This window comes from Sceloporus undulatus, chromosome 8 (assembly GCF_019175285.1).
Source record: "Sceloporus undulatus isolate JIND9_A2432 ecotype Alabama chromosome 8, SceUnd_v1.1, whole genome shotgun sequence".
NCBI lineage: Eukaryota > Metazoa > Chordata > Lepidosauria > Squamata > Phrynosomatidae > Sceloporus > Sceloporus undulatus.
Genome location: NC_056529.1, coordinates 35,633,649 through 35,648,052, shown reverse-complemented (window position 1 = coordinate 35,648,052; position 14,404 = coordinate 35,633,649). Strand labels below are relative to the sequence as shown.

The following is a 14,404-nucleotide window of genomic DNA, read 5'->3' as shown; positions in this document are numbered from 1 at the left end:
TACCTTGGCTTCCATTCTGCCTCTGCTTCACCAGGCCTGTGGTTTGCGACCATCGACCTGATGGACGCCTACTTCCACATCGGATTCGAGAACCCACCGGAGATTCCTCGCCTTCGCTGTCGGCTCCACCTCGTACCATTCAACGTTCCCTTCGGCTTGGCCACGGCTCCAAGGGTCTTCACAAAGTGCATGGCACCGGTGGTGGCGTACCTTCATCAAAGGGCTTCATGGTCTTTCCCTACCTGGACGACTGGCTTTGCAGCCGAATCCCAACACGAGCGCAGGAGGCAGTCTCATTCGCCTTGCACCTCTTGGCTCCCTCGGCTGTCGTCAACAGGGAAAAGTCCCACTTCACACCGACCAGGCAGTCAAGTTATCGGGGCCATCCTCGATTCCGAAAGTTGCTCAGCCTCCTCCCTCCGACCGTTCAGGCCCTGAGAACGTCCCAGCGTGCATCTCCCACAGAAGGGTGAGAGCCAGAGACGTCCAAGTCGCCCTAGGCCACAGGCATCGACGACTTCGTCACCCCCCTGGGCAAGACTTCGTCTTCGCCTCTCCAATCCTGGTTCCTCTCGTCTTCCTCCTAACGAAGACCCCCCCGTCCAAGTGGTCACGGTACGAGACCGGTACCCCGCCTCCCTGAGATGGTTGTTTGGACCCGCCGCAACGTCCGTACCGGGATGCCCTTTCATCAGCCCAGGCACAACTGACTCTGACAACCGATGCATCCTTGGGGATGGGGCGCTCACCTGCTCGACTGGTCGTCAAAGACAGGTAGTCCTCACAAGACAAGCTCCTCCACATCAACGCTTGGAGATGCTGGCAGTGGAAAGGCATTGAGGGCGTCGAGTTCGCCGTCACAGGAAGGTGGTCCTCCTGAGGACGAACAATACCACTGTGATGTATTACATCAACAAACAGTGGGACCAGGTCCGGACCCTGCTCGACCTCACCGCGCATCTGGGACTGGTGCATCCAAGATAGCGTCCTCCTCCAGGCGATTCACCTTCGAGAGGACAACGAGCTGACGATCGCCTCAGCAGATCTCCCTCGGTGTGCCACGAGTGGAGGCTCCATCCCGAGACGGTCACGACCTCTTCGACCGTGGGGAACCCCCGGATCGACCTCTTCGCGACCAGGTTGGAACAGCCACTGTCCCCAGTTTCTGCTCCAGAAAGCGAATGGACGAGCCCTCGGAGACGCATTCGCCTCCCTGGATGGGGGAGCTCCCACTCCCTTCCCTCCGTTCCCTCTCATCATCAGGGTGGTGTCCAAGATGACACGGACCGCCGCATGCGATCTTGACACCCCGTGGTGGCCGAGACAGCCTGGCTTGCACCCCTTCTTCACCTCTCCAGGAGATGCTTTCTCTGCCTCGATCCCGCCCAGACCGCTGTCGATCCAGGACGGATGGATTCTCCACCCGGACATCATGAGCCTGCCCTGGTAGCCTGGAGGATACAGCCCTACTGCTTTGCCGGAGTCGGTGAGGACGGTGGATCCTGGCTGCAAGGAAACCTTCCACCCAGCGGTCCTATGCCCTGAAAGGGAGGAGATTTGGCCTCTTCCTTGACCGAAAGGGCTTGCTCTCCTGCTCAGTGTTCACTCCAGTGGTGCTGGATTTTTGATGGACTTTTGGATGAGGGCTTCCCTCACATCTTCAAATGCTACCTGTCTCCTTGTGCCAAATACCATTTCGGGGGGAGGGTTTCCTTTTTCAAGACCCCTTGGTGAAGGGGTTCCTTAAGGGATGTGCCAACTGTATCCTCCTGTGTCGGTACCAACGCCGGCTTGGAGCTTGGAGACGGTACTGGTCCGCCCTCCAATCCAAGCCCTTTGAACCGATGGCCACAGCGGACTTGAGACTACTGACTTGGAAAACGCTTTCTTGTGGCCATCACCTCTGCCGCCGTGCGGCGGAACTCTGCTTTACGGAGGGACCAGCCATCCTGAGGTCCACAAGGACAAGGTGGTCCTCCGCACTGACATTACTTTCTGCCGAAGGTAGTGTCTGCTTCCACATGTGCCAAGACATGTGTTGCCCACTCTCGCATCCAGCCCGACTTCGGATGCGGAGCGACGCCTCCACTCTCTTGACGTCAGGAGAGCACTGGGCTTTTATTTGGACAGAACTGCGCCTCCAGCCGGTCCGAGAGACTTTTCCAATGCTCCTCGGAACCGAAGAAAGGGTTGCCCGTGCTGCGCAGAGGCTTCCAAATGGGTGGCTGGTACCATCCACCTCTGCATGACTGTTGGCAAACCCTCCCGGCAGGGTTCGGTCTATATCCACAGGGCAATGGCAGCTCCTCCGCGTTCCGGTCGGGGATCCCCTTGGAGGATGCTGCAAGGTGCATCTGGTCCCAACCTCTGACTTTTATAAACATTAGAGGTTGGACACCAGGGCATCCGAGACGCAGCTTTCGGGAGGGCTGTGTTGGTTCAGGTGTCATTGATTGCACTACTGATGGTTTTGTTTCAGTACTTTATGTACATAATACACTGTTTACATTCGGTTGAATGTTGATTTGCACAGTTCTACGGGACCGGTCTTGCAAACCTCTGTTCCCTTCTCAGTTTAGCAATGTTATTGCTATGTTGCTTTTCATTAAAAAAAGACTGACTCCTTTATGGTTTAAGGTGTTTATTGTTGTAATAATATCCTTTGGTTCACCATGCTTTGTTTCAGGACATCCCCCGCCGCACCTAGCTTGTCAGTCTAAACCCATTTGTATGATTCGCAGAACACGAAAAGAAGGACAGGTTGCTTACCGTAACGGTATTTTCGAGTGGTCATCTGCGAATACATAAAATCCACCGTGCGTCCCCTCGTGTCCTGCTCTCATTGGCTCTTTCCATCGCCGCTTGGCGGAAAAATTGCGGAACTGGGGAAAAGACGGGAAGGCAGGGGCCTATAAGCGGGGCCTTATAACGGAGTTACTGCAAAAGTTTCTATATGTTGCAAGTAAACTTTGCCCAGTGATTCCAGTAGTTCGGCCGAGCACTGCGCAGGCGCAGGAAACCCATTTGTATGTATTCGCAGATGACCACTCGAAGAAATACCGTTACAGGTAACAACCTGTCCTTTCCTGCAGTGTGAGTAAGACCCCTTGCAGCTCCCATGCACTTTCAAGTCAGGGTTTAAAAACTATCAATCAATTTCTCTACTCAGAGTGGGAGAGCTAGCCCCATCCTCCATTTTGCCCTGTCTCTTACAAACAAGATGGATTTAAGCATCAGATTTTTAAAGGTTTTTTTTCTCCTGTGCTTTTCTACTTTAACAGAGACCGGCCTACAGGAGAATGAAATTAACCTGCTGTCTAAAATTCCATGGACAAGGATCAGGGTGTGTTTGGACAGTGACAGGGGCGTATGTGCTGCAGGTGCACCAGCCAATGGATCAAGCTACTCTTAGTGGTACCTTCCTTTCTGGTGTCGTGTTTTCTCAGGGTGTTGCCAAAGTATGACAGCTTCAATTAGTCATCTTGGCCTCTATGGAGAGTCAGCTCTGGTTTACTCTAGGAACCATTCATTGTTTTTGTTTTTTTTAGCAGTCCACTGTATCTAGTGTGTCTCCAGCACTACATCTCAAATGAGTTGATTTTTTTCACTGTCCGCTTCCGTACCAAATAAAGAATTGAAAATGTGATGTGAGTATCTGTACACTTCAGGATCTTGTTTAGTTCCTCATAGCTGCCTTTCCAACTCCTATGTCTCTCTGATTTTGACTGCAGTCTCCACTCTGATCAATGTTCCATTTTCAAGTGCTGTCAGGTGGGAGATGACCTGTTGGGGATGGAAATGACCATACCCACAGACTCTGTGCAGTTGCCCACTTCCGTTTTAAGGATGTCAGAACTTTCTGACACTCCTTATTCTCATCTGATTGCTCTGCTTGTTTCTGTAGCTTTATGATTGAATAACTTTAGAAATATAAAATATAATAATAATATATAATAATACACCCCCCCGCTCTCTACCGGGCACACCGCTGCTGGAGCTGCGGACTGGTAGTTGGACTTGCCTCCATTCTCAGCGTTCCCCGGCGGCCAGAGAAGCCAAATTGAGGACACCTGGGGGAAGGCGAGGGAGAGGCGCACCAGTGAGAGAGGTGCGCTAAAAGCCGGGCTGCCTGGGCCCTCTTTGCCACGCCCCCCCCCCCCCGCCTCCTACCGGGCACACCGCTGCTGGAGCTGCGACTGCTGCCGGGCGGCCTTCCCGGGTTGTGGAGGTGCGCATCTGCGCACCGTCCGGGGGAGCCGCCCACGGACTGGTAGTTGGACTTTGCATCTTCGCAGCTGCGCAGTTGCACTTTTATCAGCGGCAGGCGAGGGCAGGGTGCTGTTTACTGTGCCGAACTGGGCAGAAAATTACCGAAGTGTTTCTTTCTGCCCTTTCCATGGTGCTACAGGGGGGAGGGGAGGATATGGACTCGGGAATTTTTGGCTGGAGGTAGAAGGGTAACTCTCTTCTATGGACGCCTCCTATTGGGAGTAGTGTGGGGCAAGGGGAAATATGGTGTAGGAGAGTGGACCAGCGTTACAGGGAAGCGAGATCGATGCTTAATATCTATCCCGCTTCCTGTCCCTCTCCTAACCAAAGAGACCTGATGGTCGCTCCAACCGTACCAAAAACCTGTTCTCTGCTCCTGTGCAATGCCAGGTCTATTAAGAACAAAACCCATATATACACCGACCTGCTTGAGGATAACAACTGTGCCTGGCTGCTTTACTGAGACTGGCTTGGGCTGAGGGAGAAGCTGTATGGCTTCAGGCCCTACCTGCCGGGTACTCAGTGAAGGACCAGACCAGGTTAGTGGGCGGGGAGGGGTGTTGCCTTGGTGCATAGAACACCTTGTCTCAACCAGGAACCATGTGCGTCAAACTTCCTTTATGAGTGTATTTACCTGACCCTGAAGGGCCAGAGACAGTCTAGGGATTCTGTTGGTCTATCGCCACCCCTTGCGCTAGCAGACTCCCTAACGAGCTGACAGTGGTCTCGGAGTGGATGTTGGAGTCCCCCAGGCTTTTGGTCCGGGAGACTTCAACATCTCCCTCGGCCACACTATGTTCCATCCGCTGCGCTCGGGAATTCATGGAGACCATGACAGCCATGGGCCTGTCACAACGGTCCAGGCCCTAAGCTTCGCGGTATAATACAGATTTGATCTTTTGTACGGACATGGAAATCTTTGGGAGAAATATCGAATATTTCCCCCTGTCATGGACGGATAATTCCTGGTGGAGGCAAAAATCAGGCTTCTACCCAGATCCTCCCCGGGGGTGGCGGACCTATTAAAATGGTCCACCCTTGAAGGCTGATGGAACCCAAAAGGTTCCAAGAAGCCCTAGAGGGGTATACGGTTGGAACCGACGGGCTACTGTTGATGCCCTGACTGATATCTGGATATCAATCTTTCCAGGCTATACACAGTATGCGCCCAACGCCCTCTCAGACTGCTTCCAAAAGGAACCTGGTATACGGAAGATCTCCGGCAAGGGAACGGGGTTCTGCGACGGCTAGAGCATCGCTGGAAAAACACCAGCACTTATCCGACCAGACTCTCCTAGACCATCTTTTGAAGGACTACGGAGAGGCGATACGTGCAGCTAAGAACGTTCTATGGTGCACATGTCGCGTCCGCGGAGTCACGTCTGGCAGAGTTGTTCAGGGTTGTGAGGGAGCTAACTCAGCTCCTCCTGCCCCGAACCAGATCCTGAACCTTTCAAGGCCCTGTGACCGATTTAACAACTTTTTGCGGATAAAATCTCTCGGATAAGCGAAGTGTGGATTGCCAGCATTAGAGCAGAAACTGAGAGAGGACGCCCAGAGCTTCCGTGGACTTGGTTAAACTGGATCACTTTGAGTCTATAAGTACGAGGGATGTGGACAGGATCCTTGGAAGGTTAGGAAGACGACCTGCTCTCTCGATCCCTGTCCCTCATGGGGGCGGCTCAGGGGGGACCGGTGGTAACTTCAATGTTACACCAGATCATTAATACATCCTTTAGGGATGGCAATTTCCATCGAATCTAAAATTGGCCACTGTAAGACCTATTAAAAAAGCCCTCCTTGACCCCCTGATGCACAACAATTATCGGCCAGTATCGCTGCTGCCATTTTTGGGTAAGGTGATCGAGAGGGCGGTTGCGATCCAGCCCAATCGATCCTGGATGAACAGATTATCTAGACCCATTTCAAACTGCTTCGGGCGGGCTACGGGTTGAGATGCCATGGTCGCCTTGGTCGATGACCTCCGTCTGGGCATGACAGGAAGCGTGTCCCTGTTGGTGCTCTTAGACATCTCAGCGCTTTCGATACCATAGACACAGGGGTAGGCAACTTTTTGAGCCAAGGGCTGGTTGCTGTCCCTCAGACAACTGGGGGGCCGAAGCCAAAAAATAATAATTTTAAAAATTTTTTAAAAATAAATATATAAATAAACCAGGACAAATGTAGGACAAAATTTCAAATGGAAGACACTTTTTTTTTAAAAAAAAAATGGAGGACACGTGGAAAATTTGCTGATTTTAAAAAATGTTAAATAAATCATTTCTGAGGCTTCAAGACAATTGACCCCCAAAGGCCCCCGCGGCATTCGGCGGCAGGACCGGGTGGGGCCAGTCCCAAGGCCTTGAAGGGCTGCACCGGCCCGCGGGCCGCAGGTTGCCTACCCTGCCATAGACCATGGTATCCTTCGGAGCGCCTGGTAGAGGTAGGAGTCGGGGGCACTGCGCTCCAGTGGTTCTGGTCCTACCTCTCTGGGAGGTTCCAATGGTGCAGCTGGGAACGTTGCTCCAACGAGACCCCTAACATCTGGGGCCCTCAAGGAGCCATCTGTCTCCATGCATTTTAACATTACATGAAACCACTGGAGAGATATCCGGGACATGGGGTGCGGGTTTCAATACGCTGATGACACCCAAATATTTTCTCTATGTCCCGACTGATGCAGTGACCAGGATGGCATCTCCCTCTCTTGGCCTGTCTGGAGTCGGTAATGGGCTGGATGAGGGAAAACAGACTCGCTTGAATCCAGAGAAAACAGAAGTACTCGTGATAGGTTCTCCTGGCCCGGGATGGCGGTGGTTCCACCTGCCTGAACGGGATCACCTTCCGTGTGAAGGACTCAGTACGCAGTCTGGGGTGCTCCTTGACTCGTCGCTCCACCTTACACTCAGGTGATGCGACAGTCAGGAGCACCTGTTATCAGCTTCGGCTGATACGCCAGCTGCGTCCTACCTGAGCCGAGGGGAACCTAGAAACAGTGGTACATGTCTGGTAACCTCTCGGTTGACTTCTGCAATGCGTTCTACATGGGGCAACCCTTGTACCAGCCGGAAGCTGCAATTAGTGCAGAATATGGCAGCAAGACTGGTCACTAACACACCTAGGACCAGTCACATAACACCGGTCTTAAAACACCTACATTGGTTGCCTATCCGCTTCCGGGCGCAATACAAGGTGTTGGTTATAACCTATAAAGCCCTAAATGGCTTGGGCCCAGAGTACTTAAAGGACCGCCTCTCTCCGTACAATCCGCCCCGCACACTCAGATCCACCGGGCAGCATCTGTTAAGAGTTCCAGAGGCTAGATTAGTTAATACTACTAGAAGGGCCTTTTCCACCTCGGCCCCTACCCTCTGGAACTCGCTGCCCATTGAGCTCCGTTCAGCAACCTCCCTGGCCCAATTTAAGAAAGGGCTGAAAACGTTCTTCTTCAAGCAGGCCTACCCCTGATTCTTTGCCCTGAGAGCCCTCTCCCCCCTCTATTAGTAGCTTGTGATTGGCACAAGTTCTTTTATTGTTTTAATTGTACTGTTTTAAATTTGTATTGGATGTATGTTATTTATTGTTGTTAACCGCCCTGATGTTTCGAAGGGCGGTATATAAATAAAGTTTTATTATTTATTTATTTATTTATATGCCGCCCAATCACTGGGAATCCGGGCAGCTTACAACAGAGGGATAGAGACAGTTCCCTGCCCTCAGGCTTACAATCTAAAAAGACACAACACAAAAGGAGAAGGGAATGGTGAGGGGAGGGTTCAGGTCCAGCATTCTTCTCTCCCTCTGAGGCCTGGACCAAGGCAGATGGACTGGAGGGAGGGCTCTTCTTCTTCAGGCTAGCCCTGATGGAGCTGGACCTGCCTGATTGCCTTATACCATTGGTCTACGTAGCTCAGTTTTGTCTAACCCAGTGATGTCCAAACTTTGGCCCTCCAGGTGTTTTGGACTTCAGCTCCCAGAATCCCAGACTAAGGCCAAGGTGGCTGGGGCTTCTGGGAGATGAAGTCCAAAACACCTGGAGGGCCAGAGTTTGGACATCACTGGTCTAACCTGATTGGCTGCCATTCTCCATGACCAATAGAACCTCCCCCGTTTTTCATAAGTGCAAAACATGGTAAATTTACACCCATATAAATTAAAAGCAGTCTCCTGGCTTTATGATACTTTAAGAGAAAACTTCGTAATCCTCTTACTTTTTGTACTATATGAATTTAAACTATCGTAGTATCATTTGCTTTAAAAATTGATAGGACAAACCTTCAAGGGTAACAGCTGAATGACAGTGGTCTTTTAAAAACAATGCTCTTTTAGATGTGTGTGTGTGTGTGTGTGTGTATTATTCTTAGACCAGTTTAAATCTTTTTTAACTATCGTTTTTGTTACTACTCTAGTGAACATGACTTTGATCCTGATTCCTACAAAGTTCCCTTTGTGATTTTATCCCTGAAGATTTTTGCACCCCAAGTTCATAGCTTGTTACAAACCCATGAAGGGACTGTTCCATTACTGAGGTAAAATATTTCTTTAACTATGGCATCAGTGTACAATACAGGACTAGGTGATATCACTTCCCACGTTAACCTTGGGAGCATAATTCGTCGAGTTCAGGTTGTTGTTATGTGCCTTCAAGTCATGTCCGATTTATGGTGACGCCAAGGCATTCCTCTTCCGGGGTTTTCTTGGCACGATTTGTTCAGATGGGATTTTCAATTTGCTTTTGTCTGAAGTCAGAGAGTGTGACATGCCCAAGTGAATTTCTATGGACAAGCAAGGAATTGGTCTCCCAAAGTCCTGATCAATTGCTCAAACAATTACATTACGCTACACTAGCTCTCAGGGCTAAAATGCATCTATATTTCAGACAAGGGTTTGATGCGGGGGGGGGGGGGGTTTAAAAAAAGAAATAAAACTTTTTTTGTTTAAAATTGGGGTGGATTTTTTTAATTTAAATTTTGTGCATTCACATTTTAACGGGAAAAATTGAATCCTGCTTTATGTATTCATACTGTAAGATATTATTTTCTTCATTAGAAAACTTGATCAGCCATATTTAATTCTTTCTAACGTTAGCAATTCAAAGTTATTAGGCTTTGATATGATTTACATCTTTCAATAAAACTGAGATTTATATTAATATATTAGTATATCAGAGTATAGAACTACACCAGTATAGAACTAAATCAGAAAATTAAGTAGCAAAATGCAGTTCAGATGCTATCTTAAAAATAATTATTGTATTTAAAAAGTGCTCTTTTAAAGCAAGTTGTTGTAGTTGAACTTAGGTTAATTGAAAGATTTATTTCTGAATGGTATTTCTTGCCCTATAGAATAAAGTGATTAAAAAGAAGCAGCTAAAATAAAATGTTTAAAATTCAGTCATTTGTTGTTCCAGTAAGAGGAGTGGAAAATAATAACCATAGCCAGACTTTTGGGAAAAAATGAATAATCAACTTATTAAAGAGAGGAGTGTTTTGTTTTTAAGGCATTTGGTTTGAACCATGGTTTAAGCCAACCTGGTTTAAACCAGACAACTTTGATTCCAGATTCCAAGCTTCAGGTCACTTTGGAGGTATGCTGTTTCAATGATGAATGCATACTAAGAGTCTGGAAGCCGTGCCAAAGCCACAATCCAGTCCTAAGGACTAGAGCGCAGCTTTGGTGCAACTTCTGGACTCTTAGTACGCATGCATCATTGAAACAGCTATGCTTCTCTTTAGTCAGTAGTAGAGGAGCTGTATGTGGGTGGGCTTGCTCTTGCTGTTGTCCAGGCTAGCAACTGATTATGTGACTTTAGTTTTAAAAAACTAGGACTAGATTCCTGGCTTCTCCTGCAAGTTCTTTCCAGGGCAGGTTATAGTTTATGTTCCTTCACTACTTTTGTCTTACTCTGTTCCTTCCTGTTTCTCTTGCATTCTAAATTGGACAAATATGCTTCAGTTTGGATAGATTTGGCTAAAGGATTCTGCTGTAGATTGTACTAGCCTAATTTTCTAAGCTACCATCCCCCTCTGAGCTTCATCTAAACAAGGAATCTCATCCGGAAGGATGCTCTATCACTTTTTCTTGAAGTGAATTGGTGAAGCTTGGGATCTAGTCTTAAAAGTCAGCTGAGGTCATGTGATCTTTGCCTAGCCTAGTAGCAGCAAGAACTATTCCATCCATAGATGTCTCTTCCATGAACAAGAGTGGCTGTTCAGGGTAAGTCCAAACAAAATTATTTTCTCTTTATCTTTTGCAGCTTTCCTGATTGCTATGCTTCAGAATTTGGCAATCTAGACATGGTTCAGGAGGGCCAAGGAGGCGTTCCCTTCGAGCATCTCATCACATGTGTTCCTGGTGTTAATATTGCTACTGCACAAAATGGCATTAAAGTTGTAAAGTGGATACATAACAAGCCACCACCTCCAACTACAGGTATGGTTTCCAATTTCAGAAAAGAAGTTAGTTGCTTTTTGTTTCTGATGTCAGTAATATACAAACTGTTATATGGAAGAAACGGTTTGTATTCTGCAGAATACTATCTAAAACAGGATGGGCAGCTGTGGTCAGGTCAGGAGCCAAATTTTTTTTCTGCAGCAGGAACCTGCAAATTGGTTTGAACTTCTGAGTATTTTCAGCTGATTTTTTTTTTTTTACATATAATGTAACTTTTGGAGTGGAGTGTGTGTTTTACTTAATCATGCTGCTCCATGCATCATTTTGTCGCAGGGGAAAGAAAATTTGGGATGAACATCCGGGAGGTTATGGGAGGTTCAGGGAGGATTTGAGGAACTGCTGCAAAGAAGGACTGGCGGTTTCCCTTTCTCCTCAACAACCTAGAATTTAGAAAATGTGGAGCCAGTCTGTTGGACTAGAAAAAGGACAGACAGAACATGGTATAGAATCCCTTGCTTTCTCATCCATTTCAAATGTAGGTGAAACTCTTATTTAGATAGTAAAAGCACAGTATGTAAGTAAGATTAAGAGTTGCGCTTCTTATGTTGTGTTTAACCAGTAAGGTTCACAGCATACTTCTTCTGCTGCTGTGAGCAAACCCCATTACAGGAGAATGTGCTGGTGGTGAGCTGAAAAAGAACTGGCGTTCCTCATTCATTGTTGGCAGCCTGAGATACAAACTGGCCTGGTTGTGGACTCTTGTGACTGATGAGAATGTGGCAACAGCTAAGCCAAGCAATTGCCTCCTGTGTGCCAGTTCCACACAGAGTTGCTCAGATGCTAGGACAGATGCACAGATGCATCTGAACAGAATGTGTTTGGGGTTGAGCAAGGAGTGGAGTTTCAAGTATGACTATCCTTTAGTTGGGCCTGTATTAGACCCTGCTGAAGTCACTGCCATATGTACCACCTTTCTCGGGTCACGCAAGACTAGGAGATTTACCAAACAGTTACAGTAAGGGAATGCAGTTTTAAAAGGTTTATGTTGAAAGAAAAAAAGGCCAGTGACAAGGATGTGGCAGGATTAGATCAAGGCAACCAAAATGTTTCTTTTGAGGGCCTTCAAGACTTTCCTTCTGCCTATAGATTACCACTTCAGATAATGCATTTGCCACATAAATATTGACATGGGCTGTTCCTGCAAACCAAGGCCCCTAAACAAGATTTTTTTCCTAGAACAGTTTCACATATGACTAGAACCTGGGAGGTTCGGGATGCTATCGAATGAAATTTAACCAAGTCCCTAGTGCACAGGGATGAGAGGGGAGATGCTTTTAAAAGACTGGATTGAAGGTGAAGGTTTTTTCTGCCTCATCTTGTACAAGATTCACTCCAGAGCTCAAGTAGATTACCCTTCCTTTTCTGTATTACTCATTTGTGAGGAGGCCTTGTTTAGATATCTTAGTTCGGAAGGAATCCTGTTCTAGATCAGGCAGCAGTTCTAGTGTAGAGAAAGTATAACATGCCACACTCTACAGGTGTCCTGGTAGCTGCCTTGATTCTCTGGTAATGACAACTGAACCTATTAATCATGCATTGGTAAATCAGTTTCTCTTCCTAGCATTGCCTCCAAAATGTTGCAGATGAAGATTGAGGCAGGTTTATTGTTCAAGCACATAGTAAAGAGAACAAAACACAGTACTTTGCAGGAAGGCACACGGGAGAAGTGAAATGCACTAGATTGATACCAATACCATGTGCCAACGTTTTGGATGAGAAGCTGACCCTGCTCCCTGTGCCTGCTGGAATGTGAAAGGTTGCCAGCTGTGATGCAGAGGGGGTTTCACATCACCCACCAGATCCTCCAGAATTCACTGGTTGCTCAGCTGGGCTGCCCCACTGCTTTTAAATCCAAGCACTGGTGTTTTCCTGAAACAGTTGCTTTAAAGCTGCAGATTCCAAAGCAATACCATTTCCACAGCATTCTCTGTATGGCATTTACAGTTGTGTGCAAGAAACATCCAATTGTGTGCAAAAGAAAGCTCCATCGCAGAGAACGAGAAGCACCTTGTGACTAAAATGCAGAACTGACTATGACCATGTTTACCTTCCTGGAAACTGGAACAGGGAACTATTCCTTTCCATTAGCTATTCATGAATTGTGAAAAAAATAATTTGTTGACCACTCATGTATTGTTAAATAGTGGCCAATAGTTTTAAAACATTTATTTTGTAGATCTGTAACAAAAAATGGAGACCATACTCATTTAAGATTTCATTGTTAGTATAATTTATGAAATGATGAAGTGCAATTCTGAACTATAAAGTCAACTGTTTATAGCTAAAAATGTTGTTCAAATATTAAGTATGTGAGAAATACTGAAGAGTTAAGCAGTTCCTTTTCACTTTTATCCTGGAGCCTCAAGATTGGTTCAAATACCAGACATACATAGCAACTGTAAAAGACTATTGGTTTTAAAATATGGTCCTTCTTGATTCTTATGGTTGTAATGGTTTTCTACGGTTGTAAACCGCTTTGATCTGTGGAAAAGCGGTATACAAATAAAATTTATTATTATTATTATTATACTCAAAAGTTTAAATTACGCCCTCCTCCTATTTCTTTTTCCCAGAAAAATTATGTTTTCCAGTCAGTCATCAATTATAATAGCACAAATATTTCAGTTGTTTAAGGAATAAAGGATGGGGTTTTGGGGAAGGTAAGGAAAGTTGGTGATTGAACATTGCATCTTTTTAGCTGCACATTGTCACAGCACTGTCTATTATGATTACATTTTTAAAGTTATACTGTAGAAAAACAGCTCAAAGTGAGTCTTCTAGAAAAACACATTAATATTGAGCTATAAGTTTGTCTCCATGATCCAAAGAACAGCAATTTGTCCATTCGCCCAGTATGGTTTTTTAAACAGTAACCTACAGTATGGATTTTTTTCTTGAAACTGAGAGGAGTTTAAAAAGTTATTTACAGTATTGCTTAGGGAATCATATGTTCTTCATTGTCTCTGTGACTCACTCAAATTGGTTAGTCTGCACCTGCGCAGTACACCATTTGGAACCTTCCAGAATCTCAAAGAAGTGTTCATAGAACTGTGTACCAGTAGCCTGACCCTCTTATAGCAACCCTATCTTAAGGGGCTTACCACTGAAACTACTAGACCTTTTTTGTCAACTGTTGTAGCAAAAACACAAGGAACTGTGCTCTTGAGTTACTTTAAATTACAGCCTCTGGCCACTTTAACCCAGCTTTGTTGGGCTCCTTGGATTTTCCACATCATTAGTGTTGAAGTCACACTTGCTGTTGGGGCCTTTTTCTCTTGCTGGTGTAGTTCAAAGAGTTCACCTCTTGTAGTGCCAAAATTCCTGTACAGGATGGACCCTTGATGTGTCTCAATTGTTTAGCTGAGGTTCATGTCATTGTGGCTTGCCTCCATTGTATCACTTTCATGCTCCAAGTGAAAAGGAAAAAAAAGGAGTTGCGCTGCTATGTGAACAGGCCTCCAAAACTGACCTCCATCTCTGCTCGGACAGACACTGCAATCTTCTTGACCACCAACGTCTGCCTCTGATGGTATGGAAGTTGCGGAGAGACATCCAAAATCCTCTTCATCCCCATTATCCAGTTCCTCCATTTGACACGAAGCAAACCAATCTCTGGCAGACTCAGTCTCTGCAATCCCTAAGGTTATACACTACAAGCAAGTTCAGACACCCAAGTGCTGTG

General features: G+C 46.7%; 1 protein-coding gene across 7 annotated transcripts in view; it reads left to right on the top strand.

Annotated features, from left to right (window-relative positions):
- Nucleotides 1-14,404, top strand: part of MARF1 (meiosis regulator and mRNA stability factor 1) — a 62,255-nt gene that overhangs the window by 33,020 nt on the left and 14,831 nt on the right. For all 7 annotated transcript variants that reach the window (XR_006105161.1, XM_042480771.1, XM_042480769.1 and 4 more), the window contains 2 exons: nucleotides 8,679-8,798; nucleotides 10,526-10,701. Coding sequence is in view for 6 of the 7 variants with exons in the window: in XM_042480771.1 (XP_042336705.1) it covers nucleotides 8,679-8,798; nucleotides 10,526-10,701 (296 nt within the window). In the remaining variant the exon portion in view is untranslated. The remainder of the gene's footprint in view (nucleotides 1-8,678; nucleotides 8,799-10,525; nucleotides 10,702-14,404) is intronic.